Source organism: Xylaria bambusicola, assembly GCF_022495145.1.
Source record: "Xylaria bambusicola strain CBS 139988 unplaced genomic scaffold F5B22scaffold_76, whole genome shotgun sequence".
Taxonomy (NCBI): domain Eukaryota; kingdom Fungi; phylum Ascomycota; class Sordariomycetes; order Xylariales; family Xylariaceae; genus Xylaria; species Xylaria bambusicola.
Genome location: NW_025953629.1, coordinates 104,389 through 124,228, shown reverse-complemented (window position 1 = coordinate 124,228; position 19,840 = coordinate 104,389). Strand labels below are relative to the sequence as shown.

The 19,840-nt window shown below is 49.0% G+C and overlaps 9 protein-coding genes across 9 annotated transcripts; 4 read left to right on the top strand and 5 right to left on the bottom strand.

Moving 5' to 3' along the window:
- Window positions 1-104: 104 nt before the first annotated feature.
- On the bottom strand, window positions 105-998 carry F5B22DRAFT_531826 (pre-mRNA branch site protein p14). The gene is made up of 5 exons (XM_047972743.1): window positions 748-998; window positions 641-664; window positions 505-567; window positions 312-439; window positions 105-244 (listed from the first exon to the last, which is right to left on the bottom strand). The coding sequence occupies exons 1-5, from the start codon at window positions 783-785 to the stop codon at window positions 144-146; spliced, it is 354 nt and encodes a 117-aa protein (XP_047825515.1). The 5' UTR covers window positions 786-998; the 3' UTR covers window positions 105-143.
- A 681-nt stretch (window positions 999-1,679) lies between these two features.
- Window positions 1,680-3,803, top strand: F5B22DRAFT_628453 (uncharacterized protein). Its single transcript, XM_047976420.1, has 2 exons — window positions 1,680-2,408; window positions 2,474-3,803. The coding sequence occupies exons 1-2, from the start codon at window positions 2,317-2,319 to the stop codon at window positions 3,198-3,200; spliced, it is 819 nt and encodes a 272-aa protein (XP_047825514.1). The 5' UTR covers window positions 1,680-2,316; the 3' UTR covers window positions 3,201-3,803.
- Window positions 3,804-5,772, bottom strand: F5B22DRAFT_628451 (P-loop containing nucleoside triphosphate hydrolase protein). Its single transcript, XM_047976419.1, has 3 exons — window positions 5,369-5,772; window positions 5,224-5,315; window positions 3,804-5,173 (listed from the first exon to the last, which is right to left on the bottom strand). Exons 1-3 carry the CDS (start codon window positions 5,369-5,371, stop codon window positions 3,949-3,951), a joined length of 1,320 nt encoding a protein of 439 aa, XP_047825513.1. The 5' UTR covers window positions 5,372-5,772; the 3' UTR covers window positions 3,804-3,948.
- A 44-nt stretch (window positions 5,773-5,816) lies between these two features.
- F5B22DRAFT_531751 (T-complex protein 1) lies at window positions 5,817-8,164 on the top strand. Its single transcript, XM_047972741.1, has 4 exons — window positions 5,817-6,092; window positions 6,160-6,211; window positions 6,272-6,927; window positions 6,986-8,164. Exons 1-4 carry the CDS (start codon window positions 6,036-6,038, stop codon window positions 7,826-7,828), a joined length of 1,608 nt encoding a protein of 535 aa, XP_047825512.1. The 5' UTR covers window positions 5,817-6,035; the 3' UTR covers window positions 7,829-8,164.
- F5B22DRAFT_531783 (uncharacterized protein) lies at window positions 8,164-9,877 on the top strand. Its single transcript, XM_047972742.1, has one exon. It carries the CDS (start codon window positions 8,500-8,502, stop codon window positions 9,664-9,666), a length of 1,167 nt encoding a protein of 388 aa, XP_047825511.1. The 5' UTR covers window positions 8,164-8,499; the 3' UTR covers window positions 9,667-9,877.
- A 676-nt stretch (window positions 9,878-10,553) lies between these two features.
- On the bottom strand, window positions 10,554-12,588 carry F5B22DRAFT_661707 (benzoate 4-monooxygenase cytochrome P450). Its single transcript, XM_047980377.1, has 3 exons — window positions 12,439-12,588; window positions 11,748-12,356; window positions 10,554-11,570 (listed from the first exon to the last, which is right to left on the bottom strand). The coding sequence occupies exons 1-3, from the start codon at window positions 12,511-12,513 to the stop codon at window positions 10,641-10,643; spliced, it is 1,614 nt and encodes a 537-aa protein (XP_047825510.1). The 5' UTR covers window positions 12,514-12,588; the 3' UTR covers window positions 10,554-10,640.
- A 2,287-nt stretch (window positions 12,589-14,875) lies between these two features.
- On the top strand, window positions 14,876-16,853 carry F5B22DRAFT_531690 (uncharacterized protein). The gene is made up of 2 exons (XM_047972739.1): window positions 14,876-15,303; window positions 15,365-16,853. The coding sequence occupies exons 1-2, from the start codon at window positions 15,104-15,106 to the stop codon at window positions 16,635-16,637; spliced, it is 1,473 nt and encodes a 490-aa protein (XP_047825509.1). The 5' UTR covers window positions 14,876-15,103; the 3' UTR covers window positions 16,638-16,853.
- Window positions 16,854-17,339: 486 nt separating this feature from the next.
- On the bottom strand, window positions 17,340-18,673 carry F5B22DRAFT_531711 (uncharacterized protein). The gene is made up of 2 exons (XM_047972740.1): window positions 18,086-18,673; window positions 17,340-17,954 (listed from the first exon to the last, which is right to left on the bottom strand). The coding sequence occupies exons 1-2, from the start codon at window positions 18,501-18,503 to the stop codon at window positions 17,347-17,349; spliced, it is 1,026 nt and encodes a 341-aa protein (XP_047825508.1). The 5' UTR covers window positions 18,504-18,673; the 3' UTR covers window positions 17,340-17,346.
- On the bottom strand, window positions 18,463-19,114 carry F5B22DRAFT_531687 (uncharacterized protein). The gene has a single exon (XM_047972738.1). The coding sequence runs from the start codon at window positions 18,927-18,929 to the stop codon at window positions 18,552-18,554; it is 378 nt and encodes a 125-aa protein (XP_047825507.1). The 5' UTR covers window positions 18,930-19,114; the 3' UTR covers window positions 18,463-18,551.
- Between the last annotated feature and the right edge of the window lie 726 nt (window positions 19,115-19,840).

Here is a 19,840-nt window from a genome sequence, read left to right as displayed (position 1 = left end):
TTCTTTTTGTCCATCATCGGAATCGGCCGTCTCTTGATCGACGACGTGGTGGAGGTAGAGCTTGAGGTAGAAGGAGGAGATGACGGGACTGCAGATACAGTGCTAGCACGGTTCTGGAGCCTATCCGCAGGCCCGTCTAATCGTCAATCGATACCGTATTGTTTCTTGAGCTGACCTAAACTCTCCTGGCGGGCTTGCACGTCGTCTTTCGACTTGAGCGTCTTCTCTGGTTGGTGCCATAGTACTACATGCAACTCGGTTAGCTATATGCTGTGCAGTATGACAACACCCCGGCCGAGGAGGCAACATACCGACAAGGTATCTGTTTTGAAAGTTGAAGCCGTTTAGCTTCTCAAGGGCGTTCTTCGCGTCCATCGCATTCCAGAAGACGACATAGGCGGTTCCCTTTGTGTCGACAGAGATTCCTTTCCGAATTTGACTTCACTTCCGTTAGTAATCCCATACAGTGTTACATATGGCGATGGAGTGTGTGAGGAGTCGTACCGGATGATGCCCGTCTCGTCAGGGTCGAAGAGCTTGAAGAGGTCGCCGTCTGTGACTTCGTAGCTGAAGAGACATTAGAATATAGTCAATTACGACGAGGCGGAAGCGGATTGGTTAGCATTGTTGGGCCACTGACTTGAGGTTCTTGATAAATAAGACTCTGTATTGCAGTATGTTAGTGTGCCAGGGGTCACGATGTAAGTGCCTTAACAGCCATGTCATAAGGGTGGGCGCGCAACTCACGGCAACTGCTCGGGGGCAAGCTTTCCGGCGCGACTCATATCTTGATGGCTGTGATAAGTCCGAGATGATAACAGGGTTCCGTATAATGGCACGATTCTGATTGTGCTCGAGAAGGAGTGGAGGTTGAGTTGAGATCGGGGTAGAAGCCGATGCACGAGACGTAGTGCAGATGTATGGAAGTTTGGAGAAGTGGTTGAGCCTTGAGCGTCGACATGGCTGGCCTGGTGAGCACACGGACCGATCGGGGGCGGGGACCCACTTCTATGATCCTCTCGGGCCACGTGATAAGATAGAGAGGGAGCGGATGGGCAGGTCTGGCAGGTACTTGTGGCAGACACGCGTCAACAGCGAGTTGGAAGTACCTCTGTTCAATCCACTTTTCACATCTCTGTTATCGTCATGTACCTCTCTGGCCTCTTTGCCTGGTGAGGGGGTCCCAAAATGATCACGCCATCTGCTTCATCTTGCGTTTTTGTGTGTTGTACTGACTAGTACGAGTCTCTCGATACAGGGTGACGTTCAATCATCAGTCCATAGCCATCGGTAAGATATTGCATGGCAATATGGCATGGGATGTGGTAATTCTTCAGCAGTACTACGCCGACTTCCTAGGAAGTCGTTTGAGCCTACATTTGCAGTACCTAGTAGTAGGCATGACTACCCAACTTACCTCAATCTTGTATTGATCTCCAGATAGCGCCTCCGAGAAGAGACAGTCACATATCAAATATCATATATATGGCAAATATAATAGCAATCATTAATACCTACCTACCGCACATTACGACACTTAACCATTGACATCGAAGCCATACCAAGACAGTGTGCCCTGCCAAGTATATGCCAAGGTAATAGCGATTGCTGATGATCATCAGGGACTTACTGTACCTACTTAGTACTTCATGCCTCAGGCAACAACAATAATATACTGTATTTATCTACTTAGATCACTTAAGTTTACCTGCTTGGTGAGGTAATGATTACTTACGGAACTGCACCTCACGTCTAATTCATCTATTATTCAGATGAGCAGAGAATGACTAAGCACTGATTGATGCGCTGGCCATGTCTACCTGGGCAATTACAGGATGACTCCCTCGACTCCCTTTCCTCGAAGAACCAACCACACATCTAGCGGGATAATCATAGCACTTAAACAGGCACCTTCTACCTAAATGGGTGCAGTCTGGGGCAAGGGTGCTAGCACACGATTGGCTGGCAGACTCCAAGCCAAATGGGCAATATCCTCTGAAAGCTAGCGGAATCGCAGCGCAGACCAAGAAACCCATGTCTACTAACCTCCGAGACAACGGGCCAACAAATACCCCATCCATCTATCCCATGGCTTCTATTCGCAGGCTACGATACTCATGTTTGACTCCGTAGCGTCCTTTTGGTTCTGCTCTTCCAACCTTGGTTCGAGTGTCTTTCTAGACACTAGCAACCCGCCGCCTCGCTCTGCTCTCCCGCCATCTCAGTTCTCCCTCATAACGGCTGTGGAGAACATCAACTCCTGTTACCAACCAAGGAACACCACTTTCTCATGGTTAGGCGGCTTGCATCAGACTAATGCCATCTGCAACACCGCCCATTTACTCGATGGCGTCGCCGTCGAGTCGGAAACGTAGGCGAGACGATAATGGGGAGGTACAAATACCATTGTATGACCCCCTCTCGGAAAATCATGCAGAATGTCTCCAGTTGGCTGACAATGCTTTCTTCATAGCAGTAATTCGACGCTCGAAGCCTCTCAGAACCTTCTCTCCACCATAAACAACAATGAACGATTCATCATACCTTCGAACAGAGGCCCAACATCGCTCTTCAGTGTCCCCCGAAAAGCCATTGCCCTACCCGTGAGCAAGAAATTTCGACTCGTTGATAACAGCCAACGTGAGCAACCACACAACCATAGCCTTCACCATAACGGCAATCTACCATCCACCCTATCACAATCACAGCAATCCCACTATTCTCATGGTCATCCCGAGCTACCTTCAACCCCCTCTGCATCTCCACATCTCACCCACCTTTCTACCACCAAAACAAATTCGTCAACTTTTCTCAATCCTTGCCACATATGTCACCGAAAGCCTACTAAGAAATCCGACCTCGATTCCTTTGCCGATTGCATGGGCTGCGGTGAACGAGCATGTTATGTCTGTATACGTGCCTGCCAAGGCTGGCTACCGACAAATGATGGTGACGCCACTAGAGAGGAAGATCTATCAGCATCATTCACCATGCAGGACATAGACGATGAAGAGAGCACTTCTCACCGTACAGAAAGGGTGCCAGATGTACAAAAGCCTGAACAGAGGCAGAAGAAAGGCGAAGGAGGGTGGAACGGTGAAGGCCACTGTAGCGTCATCTGCAGCCGGTGCTGTGTCGAAAGCGGTGGTGAAGGCGATGTCATTTGCTTAGGATGCTTAGCTGGCATGAAAGGGGCCTAGAACACCCCCATGAGCGAAACAATCCAATGAATAGAAGGAAAGCCAAGTCCTGATGTTAATGGGCAACATTGAGGCCAGATGGGCCGGGGAGATATCCCGGGGATTGCATGAGTTGATGAGACACCACGAAGAGCATTACTAGAGCATCAAGGCAGCAGCCTCCGACCACCGCATCACACGTCGTCATCGCAATTGGAGGCGTTTAGACGGAGTTTATGGACCTTTTCGTTGATTTTAGTATGTCTCTGGCATACGTAGCATGGCGCGGAATGACACGTTATGAGATATTAGGGGTGTTGTTCGAGTTTAGATACCACAAATATGTTGCTTGGCGAGATGCATATATAGCGCCAAGCACTCGCTATACATATAAGGAGGGAGAGGAAGCACCCATGTGGACGCAAGTGCGGTTTAATACTAATAAATACGATCAAATAATGAGACTATAATGTCACGTTGGCTGAGTTTCGATAACTTTACATGCGTTTCATGAACACATGAAGGGAATCTCGTTGAGGTACAGAGAGCACATGGAGACCACTGTATATAGATAACTCTCAACGTTCAAATCAAGAGAACACAGAATATAAGCATATGCGAAGTCTTTGATTCATTACTGTTCTATTCATCTGTGCTACCGTGCCGTCTCTAAGAATGAGGATCCAGCCCAGCGCCATTGATTTCATTTCGCCCATACTCATACATCCAAACAAGCACAGCCCCCGTAAGCGCACGGGATAACGCATCTTTAATTGTACTGCATATATGTGGCTGTTGAGTTGAATTTGAGGTTGCCCTTGATGACCTTGTCGACGGCACTTAGGAAGTCCTTCTCGGAAGCCACCTTTCTCCTGGCGCGGATGGCGAACATACCGGCCTCGGTACATACACTTCGCAACTCGGCACCCGTGGCGTTGGGGCAGAGACGCGAGATGAGCTCCCATCGGATGTCTCGCTCGACTGACATACTCTTGGCGTGAATGCGGAGAATGTTCGCCCTTCCCTCGAGGTCGGGGAGAGAGAACTCGATCTTTCGATCGATACGGCCCGGCCGCATCAAGGCAGGATCCAGTGTCGACGGTCTATTGGTGGCGAACATGACCTTAATATTTCCTCGGGCATCGAACCCGTCCAGTTGTGTGATCAGCTCCAACATGGTTCTCTGGACTTCGTTGTCTCCACCAGCACCGTCGTCGAATCGAGCACCACCGACAGCATCGATTTCGTCGAAGAAGATGATACACGCCTTCTTCGTCCTCGCCATCTCGAAAAGCTCTCGAACCATTCTGGCACCCTCGCCCACGTACTTCTGGACCAGTTCGCTACCGATGACTCGAATGAATGTGGCGTCTGTTCGGTTCGCAACTGCACGAGCGCACAGGGTCTTTCCAGTACCGGGAGGTCCATACAGCAGGGCACCCTTCGGGGGATCGATACCCAAGTTGACGAACCGTTCAGGCGACAACAACGGCATCTCGACGACTTCTCTTAGCTTCTCTACCTGCTCCTTGCACCCACCCACATCGCCATACGTGACATCTGGCTTCTCTTCAACCGTCATCATAGTAACGCTCGCGTCGATCTTGGGAGGTAAGGGAAGCATGATCTGGTACTTGTTGCGGTCGACGCCGACACGCATACCCTCTTCGATATCGGTAGGCGAGACACGCTCGCCCAGTTGGACGACGAACTTGGCTATTTGCTTGACGTTGATGACATATTTGCTCTTTGACTCGTCCTTCTCGTCCGCAATGATCTTAGTACATCGTGCCACCTGTAATGGTTGCTCCTCGGACATGCGTTGCCGATCGGCGGCGACATCCCATAGGTGTGGCGGGGCGAGTCCCGTGTCGGATTCCTTGACACCGATCTTCTCATCTACGCTTTGTTGCTTCTCCTTGATCTGAGCCTCTAGCTTCTTGAGTGACGTTCCGTAAGGTGCAGCGCCGTAGGTCTTGAGTACTTGGATATCTCTGTCTTGGAAGTTAGCGGCTGGAGTGATGGGCATGACGGCAGTGCGTACTCGTCAGATAGAGGCTGGATCTTTTTCTCTTCTATTTCGTCATCCGCAAAGTTCTTCTTATACTTCTCCCAGTTCGACCCCGTGGCGGAAGGCTGTATGTCAGGTTAATTTAAAGTTATCTCGCGCGAGAGTATGCATGACCTACCATATTGGCGGCCGACGCAGCGAAGACGGTTAAACGGGTTTGAGGCTGTACGTAGAAAGGCGGTCGGAAGCAATGAGGTGCGTAGGAGAGAAGAAATAGAGGCTTCAGGGATCAACGAGAAAGTGTCGTATTACTTAAGAGAGAGCGTGAGATGATGGTGACGATGAAATGGGCAGGGCGAATGCTGGGCGACGTAGACGTACACCAGATAGATACCTGTAGAAGCTTAGACCAGTCAGCCTATTTGTTACCCGCATAAGTTACTATTAGGCCCCGGGTTGCTCTGGCTGGTTGCATAAGCTCTCTATTGCCTGGAGAGTACAAAGCTACTTTCCCGAGTTTCCTTCCCAGCATATATGAGCTATTAGACCCAATTGGGTTTAGACAATCGACAGCCTTGTAAGCAGGCTTGGCAGGTAGCTACCCCCCAGACATAATTATTTGGACTAAAAAAATGATAACAATTCCATCACAGCCTACAGCGGGGATACATACAGCCCGACCGCTAAATCTACCTATCTACCCTTAAAAAACACCCTACCCTACCCACCTCCTGACCACGGAACAAGACGAGGGGAGGACGGCCATTCATATCGGAACCAGTATAACGCAGTAAAATTCGAAGTCCTCTTGAGAAGCTCGATACAATCTCACATCCAAAATCAACATGGCCTCCGCCGCAGCAGCTCCGCCGAGTGGCGGCAACAGCGCGGGTGTTTTTAGGGTATGTCGCCAGGCTTGTTCCTGGGGCTATTAGGGATCATCCAAGATTGTAGCTAATCTTGAAACAGAATAAAGAGAAGCCCGTGGCTGTACGTTCATCCAACATTGTCGCTGCTAGAGGTATTCCCGTTCCCTACCCGAGTCTTCCCTGACCCCTCCATCGCTAAGCCAGTAGTGTAGCTGTTGCCGATGCCATAAGAACCTCTCTAGGCCCCCGAGGAATGGACAAGATGATTCGAAGCGGCAAGGGCGAAACCATTATCACAAACGATGGACATACCATGTTGAAGAGTATGGCTGTCATGCATCCGACTGCGAAGATGCTCGTCAACCTTTCGTCTGCCCAGGATGTCGAGGCCGGTGATGGAACAACCTCTGTTGTCGTCATATGCGGTGCTTTGCTTGGTGCCGCAGACCGCCTACTCTCTAAGGGCATTCACCCATCGGTCATCTCCGAGTCTTTTCAGCGAGCTGCCGCCGCCGCCGTCCAGATTCTACACGACATGTCACAGCCTGTTTCTCTATCAGATAGCGCTACCCTGCTTCAGGCAGCCAACACCTCGCTATCATCAAAGATTGTCTCACAATACTCGGGCCTACTGGGTTCCATGGCCGTGAACGCCGTCACAAAAACGATAGATGTCAAAACGGCCGACAATGTCGACCTAAAAAATATCAGAATTATTAAGAAAGTCGGAGGCACAATAGAAGATAGTGAGCTGGTCAATGGACTAGTTCTAACACAACCCGTTATCAAGGCCGCTGGTGGGCCGATAAGAATGGAGAAGGCCAAGATTGGTCTCATCCAGTTCCAACTGAGCCCTCCCAAGCCAGATGTGAGTATCAAATGTTACGTTTACTTACCAGAAGTGCCCGTCAGCTAATGTCCATTAGATGGAAAACACCATCTCAGTCAACGACTATCGTCAAATGGATAAGATTGTGAAAGAGGAACGACTCTACCTATTAGATCTGGTCAAGAAGATCAAGAAGGCGAAGTGCAACGTTCTCCTGATCCAGAAATCTATCCTTCGTGATGCTGTCAATGATCTCTCATTGCACTTCTTAGCAAAGCTCAACATCCTTGCCGTCAAAGACATTGAACGAGACGAGGTTGAGTTCATCTGCAAGTCAACTGGCTGCAAGCCCATTGCGGACATTGACTCTTTCACTGAGGACAAGCTCGGAACCGCCGATCTAGTTGAGGAGGTCCAATCTAACGGAGCCCGGATGGTTAAGGTCACGGGCACGAAGGCAACAGGCAAGACTGTCTCGGTAGTATGCCGTGGCGCAAACGGCCTTATCCTCGATGAGGCAGAGCGTTCTCTCCATGACGCACTTTGCGTTATCCGGTGTCTTGTCAAGAAAAAGGCTCTCATTGCAGGTGGTGGTGCCCCTGAAATTGAGATAGCGGCCCAACTTTCCAAACAGGCTCGTTCCTTAACTGGAACCGAAGCCATTTGCTGGAAGGCATTCGCTGAAGCTCTAGAGATTATACCCACCACACTAGCCGAAAACGCTGGGCTCAACAGCATCAAGGTTGTTACAGATCTTCGACATAGACACGAAATGGGAGAGAAGAACGCGGGTGTCAGCATCAGGAGTGGCGGTGTGAACACGAACATCGCCAAAGAAAACGTACTCCAGCCATTGTTAGTGAGCACAAGCGCCATAGAACTAGCAGCGGAGACGGTTAAGATGATACTAAGAATTGACGACATCGCATTGACGCGGTAAAGCGGGAAGGGACTTGCAGATATCCTGCAGGGGGTGTAACATAACAGACATGTAATCACACATGGTCAGGATGTCTAATAGATTGATTCCCCAACCATCACCATTAGTGGCCCCAAGGCTTACTTGGAAATACAACGTGTATAGCACTAGTGAAAGAAAAGATGATTACGCCGCATTCAGATTGAGTATCCAGGAAGACAGGGGGAAAATCGAAACAAAAGAGGACAATCCATTAATCGGGACGAAACAAAATGGCATCATCGTATATCAAAATGTAATTCGGCTTTGATTCCGTGCCCCAGAAACAAGTCCCCACGCTAGGCGGGGTCGATGAGGGGCAGCTGTTGCGAATGGCGTCACTCTTATACGCTACTTAGGCAAGTAGATATGGGAGCAGGGGTCGCGTGTGTGCGGAAGCTCGCTGATTAATTCAATGATCGGAGTTAAACTTTACATACTATGTATGTCTCACGATAGCCGAAGGGGTTCGACTACATGTAGAAACCATCGCGGACAATTTGGAGTTGTATTGATGGTATAATAAAGAGGCTAATTCGCTCTCGCAACAAGAGCACATTCATGGTAGAGACACACATACCTACTTCCTCAATTGCGAATATATAAACTAGCACGTCACTTGAATTCAAGCTGTGTGTCATTTCATCTATTCCATGTCCCTTCGGGCTATATCACACCCGACATCTGTAGCGTCTCGTCGGATATCCGCTCTCACGTCCCAGCTCTCGCAATCTCATATAACTGTAAATCTCCGGTCAGCAGAAATTACCACAAGAAAGGGTTTCACTACGACTACAAGAAGTAAAGGAAAATACGTCAAAATGGCTCCGGTTCCCAACACTATGAAAGCCGTCTACATCAACCAGACGGGCGGCACGGAGGTCTTAGAACACAAGACCGACGTCCCCGTGCCGACGCCCATAGACGGCGAGATCCTCGTCAAGAACGACTTCATCGGCGTCAACTTCATCGACACGTACTTCCGCTCGGGACTGTACAAGGCACCGCAATTCCCCTACATCCTGGGCCGTGAGGCCGAGGGAACCGTCGTGGCCGTCGGCCCAGGCGACGTCCTGGACTTCCAAGTCGGCGACCGCGTGATCTGGATGGGCGAGCGCGCCTACGCCGAGTTTGCCTCGGTCCCGGCGGCCAAAGCCATCAAGGTCCCCGCATCCTTCAAGCCTGGCACCGCGGCCGCGGCGTTACTGCAAGGACTCACGGCGCTGACGTTCGTGCGCGAGGCGCACGCCGTAAAGAAAGGGGACTGGATCCTCGTGCACGCTGCCGCGGGCGGCACCGGACTGCTCTTGTGTCAGTTACTCCGGGCCATCGGAGCGAACACCATCGGCACCGTCTCGACGGAGGAGAAAGCGGCGCTCGCGACGCAGAACGGGGCCTCGCACGTCATTAACTACAGCCACGAGGACGTCGCGGCGCGCGTGAAGGAGCTAACGGGCGGCAAGGGCTGCGCGGCCATCTTCGACGGCGTGGGCAAGTCCACGTTCGACCTGAGTCTCGAGTGCGTGGCGCTCAAGGGCAGCCTGATCTCCTTCGGCAACGCCTCGGGCGCCGTCCCGCCCTTCACCATTACGCGCTTGGGTGCGAAGAACGTGCGCTTGATGCGGCCTACGCTGTTCGGATACATTAGCACGAGGGAGGAGTTCGCGGCCTATACGGAGGAATTGTTTGGCTTTATTGAGAAGGATGGCTTCAATGTCAAGGTGCATGATGTTTACCCCCTTTCTGAGGTGAAGCGCGCCCACGAGGATTTGGAGGGCAGGAAGACGACGGGTAAATTGCTGCTTGATCCTTCGAAATAAATGACATTGGTGGCTAGAGTATTGTTCTCTTTAGACTAGGTGCCTATGTATTAGGCTGTATCAAAGTTGTAATATGAGACGTAATGACGACTTTGTGAGACTGTATGGTGATTCTTGCAGTGCAACCCGTATATTCCTTTTCTGTGCTTGGCATATTAGCAATATGAAGAAGAAAAGGGGGTTAATAGAGGAATAAATGCGAAGAATTCCTCCGTTTGTGATACACTTTTAAGCTCGCTGCTTAGCTGTTGACTTGCCTATGCACGAATATCTACTCACCAGCTTGATGCGGGTGTGTATTCATCCTCATGTATTCCAGGCAGCCGTTAGAATACGCAATTCCCATCGCCGCATACCTAAGCAACTAAGGGTAACTTGAGCTGGCAAAGGAAGGTGTATCTGAGGCAGTCCGCTCCTCTTGCTCATTGTTTTGGGTTCTCTGACTGTTCAGACCTAACAACATTCGTGTCCCTGCGAACGGTGTTATTGCGTAAGCTTTCGAGCCCCTTATTGCCTGTCTGCCTCAGTTGAACTCAGTAAATATCTGTCTCTTGCAGTTCTCGACACTGCTTACAGTGCCTCTTGTTACGTCTTCGATTTTATTGGCCGCGGGGATCCGTACTTCGAAGTGAGCCACGTAGTGTTCTTTCTCCTCATTCAAAATTCTGAGGAGACAAGAGTGTCGTATTGCATGTTACCAAATCCCCCGATCTATTGCGTCTCCTGATAGGCGCAGGCAGGCTTCGATGTTTAGTGGTTAATTGGATGCTAAAGCTGACCAGGGTTAAAAGAGGCTTATTCGAACTACCAAAGTGTAGCTTTTCCTCCATAACCATTAAATAATCCGACGTCATAGAGACTCCAATGTCTAGAAGGAGTGCATTGTGTAAAAGAGTGAGATAGACTATTGATAGAGAAATAGCTGTGAAATGTCATCCCGAATACAAATAAGAACTTTAGTCATCAACATCAGGTCAGGCATCCCTCTTCTTCAACTGCAACTCCGGGCCTTGACGGAGGGAGACAAATGCGTCCAATACCTGGAACTGGTTCTCGTCTGTGCAACCCCATCCTAGGCCAGGATGTCCACCCCCCAGTGTTGATCCAGGAGCCCTCCTTATATGGAATCGATAAAGCGTCCGAGCCACCGTAATCATTAGCTCTGCCAATGCTAGATTTCTTCCAGCACAGACCCCTGGACCAGATGAGAACGGACGCAAATGGGATCTCAGCCGTGCAACCTCTTCTTGATTTGTACCATTCACGATCCAACGTTCAGGCCGAAATACTTCGGCGTCGCCGTATACATTCGGATTGTGTGTATCAGCCCAAGGGACGGTGCCCACAATCGTGCCTGGTGGATAGTGCTCTCCCTGAACGACGAGTCCCCCAGGCAGCACTTCTCGCGGGAGGTCACAAGTTAGGGCCGGGGCTATGCGCATAGTCTCGTCGATACAAGCATTCAAATATGTACATGCCAGAAGTTTTGGTCCATATACGATTTTGTCTGCCGAGTCGAATGTTCCAAGGATCTCATCGACAAGTTTGTCGCATATTTGCGGGTTACCGGAAAGACAAAAGAACAAACACGAGAGGGTTACAGATGTAGTATCGGTTCCGGCGAAGACGAGCAAGCTCGACTCAGCTAGTAAGGCACTATCATCGAGAGCAAGTTGATTGGTCTCTGGATCCCGAGCTTCGAATAGGAAATGAAATATATCTTGGCGTCGTTCTGCTTCTGGTTTCTTTTGCTGTTCTTTTTGTTTTGCTATTCGTTGCGTCACGCTATCGGAAATAAACTTGTTGTACTGCTTGATGGTCGGAGGGACAATCAGGTCGAACAAATGGTCGAGGCCGCGAGGCTTTAGCCAGTTCATAACGCTAAGGAATGGAGAGCGGCAGAGCTATAAGAATTAGCATCAAAAACCAAAGTTGAAATAATTATATGAGGCTGTGCTATTCTGCCTTCTTGGACGCCTAAAGGGATGCCATCTGGCTACCTCATTCTGGACTTTTGCACCCAAACTTAGATCTAGACATGTGCGCAGAAGTTCGTACATCTGAATATGGTCGGAACTTACTGAATAATAGAACGCCATATATTCGGTGGTAAGGTTGGGCACCGCTTTTAGGGGGTTCTCGCCGGGTTCTTTGACATCGAAGGACCTCCCAAAGCAAAGATCACCTGTGATATCGAAGATGAGTGCATTCAACCTCTCCGTAAAATCTAGTGGAGAAGACCACCCATTGTCGTTGAACTTTTCTTCCTCGAAAAGGTCGTGCCAACGATCCACATGCTCAACAATAAAATGACATGCAGCAGCCACAGATTTTTCGGTGAAGGCAAGGTTTAGTATTTTGCGTCTCCAGGCATGCTCCTTTACGTCGATAGTATTAAACGTGCTGGTCTCATGCTTCTTGCGCCTGAAAGCCGTGTAGAACTGGCTACGTCGGACATTCGACTTCATGCCATATATCTCTTTATGTGCTCCTGGGTTCAAGAACAGTACTGTGTTCGGCTCTGGACGAATCCTGTCACCGTAGATGTGAAACTGCTTCCAGAGCCAGATATGGCGTCTGCCGGTTGTGGCATAATACCAGGATGGGAAACCAGTTGCTCGGGCCCAGAAGGGACCAGGAATATGGGATAGAGGATGAAGGAACACGTTATAGATAATCCTTGCGAGAAGCTATTGGTATATTCTAGTTAGCAGTAAACTACTGATATCGTTACACACGGTCCATCTGCGGGGAGACTCAGTAAACACGAACCAAAACAGAGCCCACTAGGAAGAAAGCTGTGACCCAGACAACGAGGTCTTTGCCGTGCAATAATAGTGATGACATTGTGATGCTGGCTCAGGATGACAATGAAAATAGTTGTTTAAAATACGATGATTGAACTGGCTGAGCTGGATGAGTACACGGAGTATTTAAAAAAAAAAAAAAAAAATTGAAGCAGCTATCAGTCAGATTTATTCTTCATACTGCCATACGATGGAGGAAGAATCAAAGACGTCTATGGATCGAGCTATTACTATATAGGTTTATTAATCGGGCACCCGTCCGAGCCAATTACTGCGTCTCAATCATACGCACGCCGTGGATAGGCAGTAAGCATTGCACCATAATGGATCGTGATTTCTTTTTTCGACGAAGAAGTCTACTTATTGAATAAACAGGGCACTTCAATTAGCTGGGAGGCAACTTGGGGGGTCACAGCATAATCATAGCCATCCATGCCAATTTAATAGAGGGGAGTAGTAGAACGATGACTTGACTAAACCTGTACAGAAGATAAACTACTGTATGTATGATCATATCATTATACGCGCTGAACGCGTTTGACACCTTTATGCGAATACTGCCTCAGGCTTCGGATCATGCGACTTGTGTATGACACCTTCAATTAGTCATTGACCTCATATAAAGAGTGAAGTTTTTGAAATCTCGCTCATATAGACAGACCGCAGATGTTAGGAAGGCCAGTCTGAAATTTGAATGGGACCTCATGGACCTTGACGGCCATAGTAGATTATTGCAAGTAACCTCAAACCTAGCCCTGACTTTCGATCATGAAATACTGCTAAGAAATTTCTCATCGAGCTCGCAGTGTCAGCTTTCTTCAGCTGATCCATGCACACCTGACAAACCATGCTAGCTTATGCCCACGGAGCATTGAACACCAGCTACACCATCGAATAAGACGCTGAGAAATTCAGACTGATATGGAAAAGGCAATCTTTGCATTCGTAGTATTGCCTACCTAGAATAGACAAGCTTTGTGATTCGACAGGGACCAGCAGGTTTCGAGGTGGGAACGAAAAGGCTGCCCCCTTCTTAAGCAGACTAATCAGCAGTGAGAAAGCGCATCTACTCAAGGCTGTGTAACACACGGTGACGTAGTTCGAGCTGTTCTGTGATGTGAAAAGCTCCAATAGCTACCCGTGAGTCAACTACCGAGAGCGATATCGTCATACTGTAGAGCTAGAGCTGTCTACACTCACTATAGATCTCAGAAGATATACCTCACAACTAGGTACGAGCTGAAAAAGCAAAAGTGGACGAGAGCAGAGGTCAAGCGGCCCTAGGGGCCATCATGATGCCAAGCTGTTTGACGCCAAACTCATGGCCTCTCTCCCGTTTGAGCGATCCATGCCGCAAACACATGGTTTATCTTGGTGTGTGTTCTGTACGAATGGTACCTTTATTCTTAACAGAAGCTGAATTTAACGTAGTTCGTTACAGCGAAAGTCTTAACCTTAGGTACGTAGTTTCTAAGTGAATATATATATATATAGTATGTCCCTAGAGACATAGGTCATACATACACAGAGACAAGACAGAAGAGAAGAGAACAATCTATATAGGAAAGGTGGTTGTTCGAGAGCCTTGTCGTCGTGTTTCATCCAATTCTAAGTTCGAAGGAGGATTGTGTAAGCGCCCCGCTACCCGGTACTTGTCCAAAACGATTGGCCAGCAATGGCACAATGCAATGCAAAAGCCCATCATCTTCTGATCTGCCCATCTCGAGCATTGTACTTCGTACCTATCGCGTTCCTGACTTCGCTTACCCTACCTAAATATGTACCAATTTGGCTTAGACGGGTCTGGACGGGGCGGGGCAGATTTAGCGAGTCTTCAGGAGACGGACGCCAAGCTTTGCTGTAATTGTAGCCAGGTAAGTACCTAAGACACCTGCTCAGACTGCTGTAGCCTGTAAGTAGATCTGTAACTAACGCCTAGACTCATGCGCCACCCGCTATGCGACAACCCCAGCCAACCATGCGAATGATACCCCTGCCTGCGGCCCTTTGGGGGGAGATCGTCGTTCTTCATTTCCTCTGCCTCTGCCTGTCCATTTTCCGTTTTCGCGCCCTCCCCCCAGCTCACGAGAGCGACCCCAAACTCGAGCATCGACATTTTCACTCTGGCGAGTAGTCATTCCTTTCTGAGTTGTGCTTCGACGAGTCCTTGACATCAATCATCGCTTTCGCATCCATCATTGTTTTCGTCGCATTCTTCCGTCGTTTTTTATCACAATCGCTTTATTGGACCAATACTCCGCCCCTATCCTTTGAGATCGTCTGTCCGAGTGCTTTTGCCGAGCCCTTTTCACCTTTACCACCAGATTTACGGCGACGAGTACATGAGCATTATAATTGCACGTTATAGTTCCACGAACATCGGCCTCTCCCTTGGCGAACGCAAGACGGAATAGCCGCACATTCACTGGTTTGACTGATTTAAACTGCGGGACGGGAAGATCTTTGGACGGTGTAAAGGCGATCAGACATACGCTACCGACTTTAAAGCTTCGAAACACTTCAAAACAGAGCACACACGTCCGCCAATGGTCCTATTACCCGAAGACAACCGAGCTTGAGACGTGAAACGAATTGTGCATGTTGGAATTTGGATAGGAAATCTAAAAAAGATGCCACACATCGGGATTGCGATGGAGCGCAGTCTTCAAGACGGTGGCAGCTGGGGCCATGCATTTGCGAATCTAGTGTCGCGAAGTGCTGTCGCTGCCTTGGGTCGACGTCAATCAATTGAGGGTATCTCGAACGATATCTCAGATGCTGCGACTGCATTTTCCAGTTGGGATAATTGTTTCCAGGCCTCTATTTGCAAGTAAGTTGGTGCTATCTTTGAGGTCGGATTCTTCTATTCGAGCAAAGGCTAATCTCCGCAGATGGCCTGTCATTGCGCTGTTTATTGTTGGAGGCCTCATTATTCTCTCCATCGTTTGGTGTATCATTCGGTGTTGTTGCTGTGGATTATCGTGCTGCTGCGAATGTTGCTATTGCCTGAAATGCTGTGGTGAATGCTGCGGCATGTGTGATCCCCCTCGTGGCAAACGAAGTAAATACTTGGATGAGCCGTTTGTTCCTCCAAACCACGATCAGGTCTATCGCTCTCACGCTCCCATGCAAACTGGCTTTGACACCGCGAAGCCGAGTGCGCCCCAGTATGCCGAATTTGATACTGGGAACAAGAAGGATGCGGACGCACTACCTGCAATGCCGAGTTGGGAGGATGCTAACTCTAAAAAGGTGCTGATCGAAGAAGATTATGTTGAGATGGAACCCCTGAAGAAACCAGAGGCCGCTCCAAGCCCTTCGCAAATAAACGTAGCTAACGCGCCATCTTCAACGTCCCCGCGCGCAGTCTCGCCCTATGGCCCACCTGCGGGCACAGGTGGTACGAATGCTTACATGGGAACTGGACGCAATGAGCCTGGCGCCTATGGAATGAACCAACAAGGATATAATGAATACAATAACCAGGGTTATGACCAGCAGTATCCATCTAATGGTATGAATAATGCAGCAATGGGCGCGGCAAGTGGCCCGATGGGCCGACGAACACCTCATCAGGATTACAACGCTGGCTATGACCGTAATATGAACCAGAACTATAACCAATATCCCCAGTCGCGAAGCCCCAGGCCTTACCAAGACGAATATAGACATAACGCCACACAGAATCCATACAACCATGCAGAATATCGAGGTATGGCATCTAATGATGGTTTCGGAAATGATCGCAGGTCACCAGCTCCCCAGGCAGGCTATGGATATGGAAACCCACGGATGGGCTCGCCGGGTGCACAGCCGGGTTATGGCTACGCTAATGCCCGGGCATCTCCCGCTCCGCAGGCGGCGTATAACCCTCCTCAACGCTCTCGAACACACGATGATTATACACAGCAGTATCCAGCCTCATCTCGTCAACAATATTCAAATGATCCTTACGACAACTATGGGCACGCCGAGCAAGACCAATACGTACAGCCCCCACTTCCCGCATCACCTACATCACCGATTAGAAATAACGCTGGATTTGATTTCAACTCTGGATATAGCCGCCCAGATAGTCGCGGGAGCCCAGCCCCGCAGCAAAGTGCAAATGGAGGTACTGCCTACCCCGGATACAGGAACTACAAACCAGCACAAGATTTTTAGGCACAGCAAGGTCGGGGCGAAATATGATAATTGCTGAGGCTTAATTTAGTTGTATTATTTCTTCAAAATCTGCATCTACCAGGGCGTATGCAGCTAGGGCATTAGGGTTGACTACTTTTTCTTAGAAAGAGCTTGGCGTTTGTAGGAGTTTCATGGGATACTTTGTGCATCTAGTGAGCATGATGACAGCAATGAATGAGGAGAGGAGAGCACTGCTAGAACGGGCTGATGTACAGTTGGATTACATACTTGATACCTTTGACGCAAGATGTTTCTGTGTTGTATATCCCTAGTTTATGAATTCTGCTTATTACTTCCAGTTCTTCGGCCTTTGTCTTGTCACGATTGAATATGGAACTTGGATTCAATGTCGCCTTCTCATGTAATTTTATCTCTGTGAAGCCGAGGTTGTGTTTCACTACGGAGCAGTGATGACTTTTGATTTTGGTCGATGCCTCATCAGATGCAGTCCGATTGATCTCACTGGGTCACATACATATCTGACATTACAGCTTCCCGACCTTGCCTTCATATACACAGCGTTCTTCATCCCCATCAAGATTACCGCCGTTCCTTTCCGTGTAAGTCCGATGACCCTTTTTCATTTACCTCTTTTTCCCCATACCCCGAATTTCCATATTTCCTTTCACACTAGGTGTGAAGAGAAACAAACCCCTGCTTTCTTCGTCTTCTGATGACTCGTCACTGATTATTTCTTGTGGTGAAAGGATGGCCCTGATTGGCGGGCCCCTGACATCGATAGGTCAATGGGCATGGGAGGTAGGCGGTGCGTGAGGCCGGTGCGGTTGGGGCTGGTCTCTGTTGGCATATCATGAGGAGCTTGGTCCACGTCTTCCAGGTGGATGGCTCCCATGTGATCTGCGAGATGAGGATCTGCGCTGCGTTCGTCCTGGGTGTCCATCATGCCCTCGTCTTCTTGGTGATATGAGCTCATCGTCCACGTGGAAGCGGTGCCGAACTCGGGACCGGCATTCATTCGTGCGGCATCTGCTGAAGGGACTTGCCATTGCGGGCCGAGGTAGAATTTGCCGGTGGACTTGTCGATGCGCAGGCTATTCTTGACATCAATGCCGCGGGAGACAGGTCCTCCGGGAGTATTGTGGTCGGCCATGACTTGGAGGTCGATTACACCGTCGCTGCCGTTCTCTACGTCCAGGATATCGAGGTTGCCATCGTCTGCTGTATGGCTGAGATTGTCGATGGTCTCTGAGGAAGACTCAGTCATCATGTCTGAGATGTCATCATCTTCATCGTTGTCGCTATGACCATCCTCTGCATCTAGGGTAGAACCATGGTCTGTTTGGTGACCAATGGGGCGGACATGTTCAGCAAGAGATTCTGGGTTGTAAAGACGGAATATGGGAATTGAGAAAGAGGTGAGAGGATATCATCAAAAAGATAAGGGAAAACCAGATGTATGAACTTACAGGTAGATTTACGCTGGCAGATTACGGGTTCTTCCAGCAACACGGGCGACATGGGAGCATCAGGAACAAGAGGTAGACTTGGAGATCTGAGCATTGTTCGTTCCGCAGGCGGCATCCCAGTCACAGCAGCGCCCGACATGCATGGGATATCCGACTCATATCCATCGCAAGAGACCGGCTTAGCCACACCAGGAATTGAAGAAGAAGCCGGAGCCAGAGGGCTGGGGCGAGAAGTTGACATCTTTGCATCCACGGCTGATGCAGGTCGAGTTGAGGCTGGGTCATGAAGATCGTGGTCTGACATATTACGAACTTGTGAGTTGAATCTCACTGTGCTCGGAACAGATGTGTTTCTGTAAAACGGGTTGTAGAATGCTGGATATAACGGAGAACCCGCATAATCTGGCACCTGAGGCATCACAAAGGTGTTGCTCCAACCACTGTAGCCTGATGGCGGCGATGTTCCCTAAACACCAACGCACCCAGGACTGCAAAGGAATGGAATAACGGCAGGTCCCTGTTGATGGGGGAGACAAGCTGATGTGCCTTTGTATCTGCAACAACAAGATACTGTGCTTTGATGCCCGCATGAAAAGTTAATTTGACTGTAGTAACACATCGCAGCTGAGGTGGTTAGGTTCGACTGTGAAAAGAATTTCGAGATACAAGGATGCAAGTAGAAGATGGGCGCAAGGTTTGAGGTGGAGGATATATGAATGTAGGTGCATGTGCTAGGTGAGTGAGGAAGGCTTGCAAGATCAACTGCGAGGTGAGCACAAGGAAAATTGATTGTTATTTGAGACAGGAACAGAGAGAACCTGTGCGGGGAAAGACACCGCATCATTGTTGGAAAAGTGCAGGTGCAAACCCCGAATGAATGGGTGAATATACCAGAATACACATTGAAGACGCATTATCACTTAGGCAACGGACATTGTGAATACAATAGGCACCTCTACGGGCTTACCTGAGGGTAGCTGTGAATGTCAATAACAGATTTTCCCGAATTCAATAGAACAAAGCAATAAGGTGTATACAATATCCTCCGTACACCACTTATTGCCCATGACTGTGGGTATGTCAGCAGCAGCACATCGTCTGCTGCTTCACGTTCCTGTGTTTTTCCATAGCCTTGATACTTCTGTTTGCACTAGATATTTTCTAGTTCGTGTATCTACAACAACTTACCAATAGGTGTTAAAGCAGTAACAATGCTAAGAAATGAGGTCTGCGCCTAGGTACCAATACTTAGGTCATCGCCTCAGGAGTTACGCTCTGCAGTCCGTTAGCTATATGGAGGTAAGATTATATAGCTAAGAAATGGCTAGTGATGGTTTATTTAGTTACACGCCGAGGTAGCATAACGAGATGTCATAAAAAGTCCGGCCTTGAAAATAGACCTCTCCTTCCTCCCCAGGTAGTTGAACTGTAGGATTCCCACAGAATCAGTAGGCAAATCAAGAATTCATCCCTTGAAAACCCCCATCTACTTGCCGGCCTAGTAGCTCTTCCTGTCGCTCTTCGACATTCAAGACTACATAATCGCGTGAAGCAACCACGATAGAGACAATATGTTGGAAACCAGTAGCTAAGGACAAAGAAACTTAGCGTATCCCAGTCAGACGGAGTCTCAGTATCCTTATATTATAAGAACCGGAGAATCAGGGCTTGAAACTGAGATCATTCACAACATACTAATCTGTTAGGGCTGCAAAGGTTTCCTGACCGCTAGGTCTCCTTCTTGGCCTTGCTGAC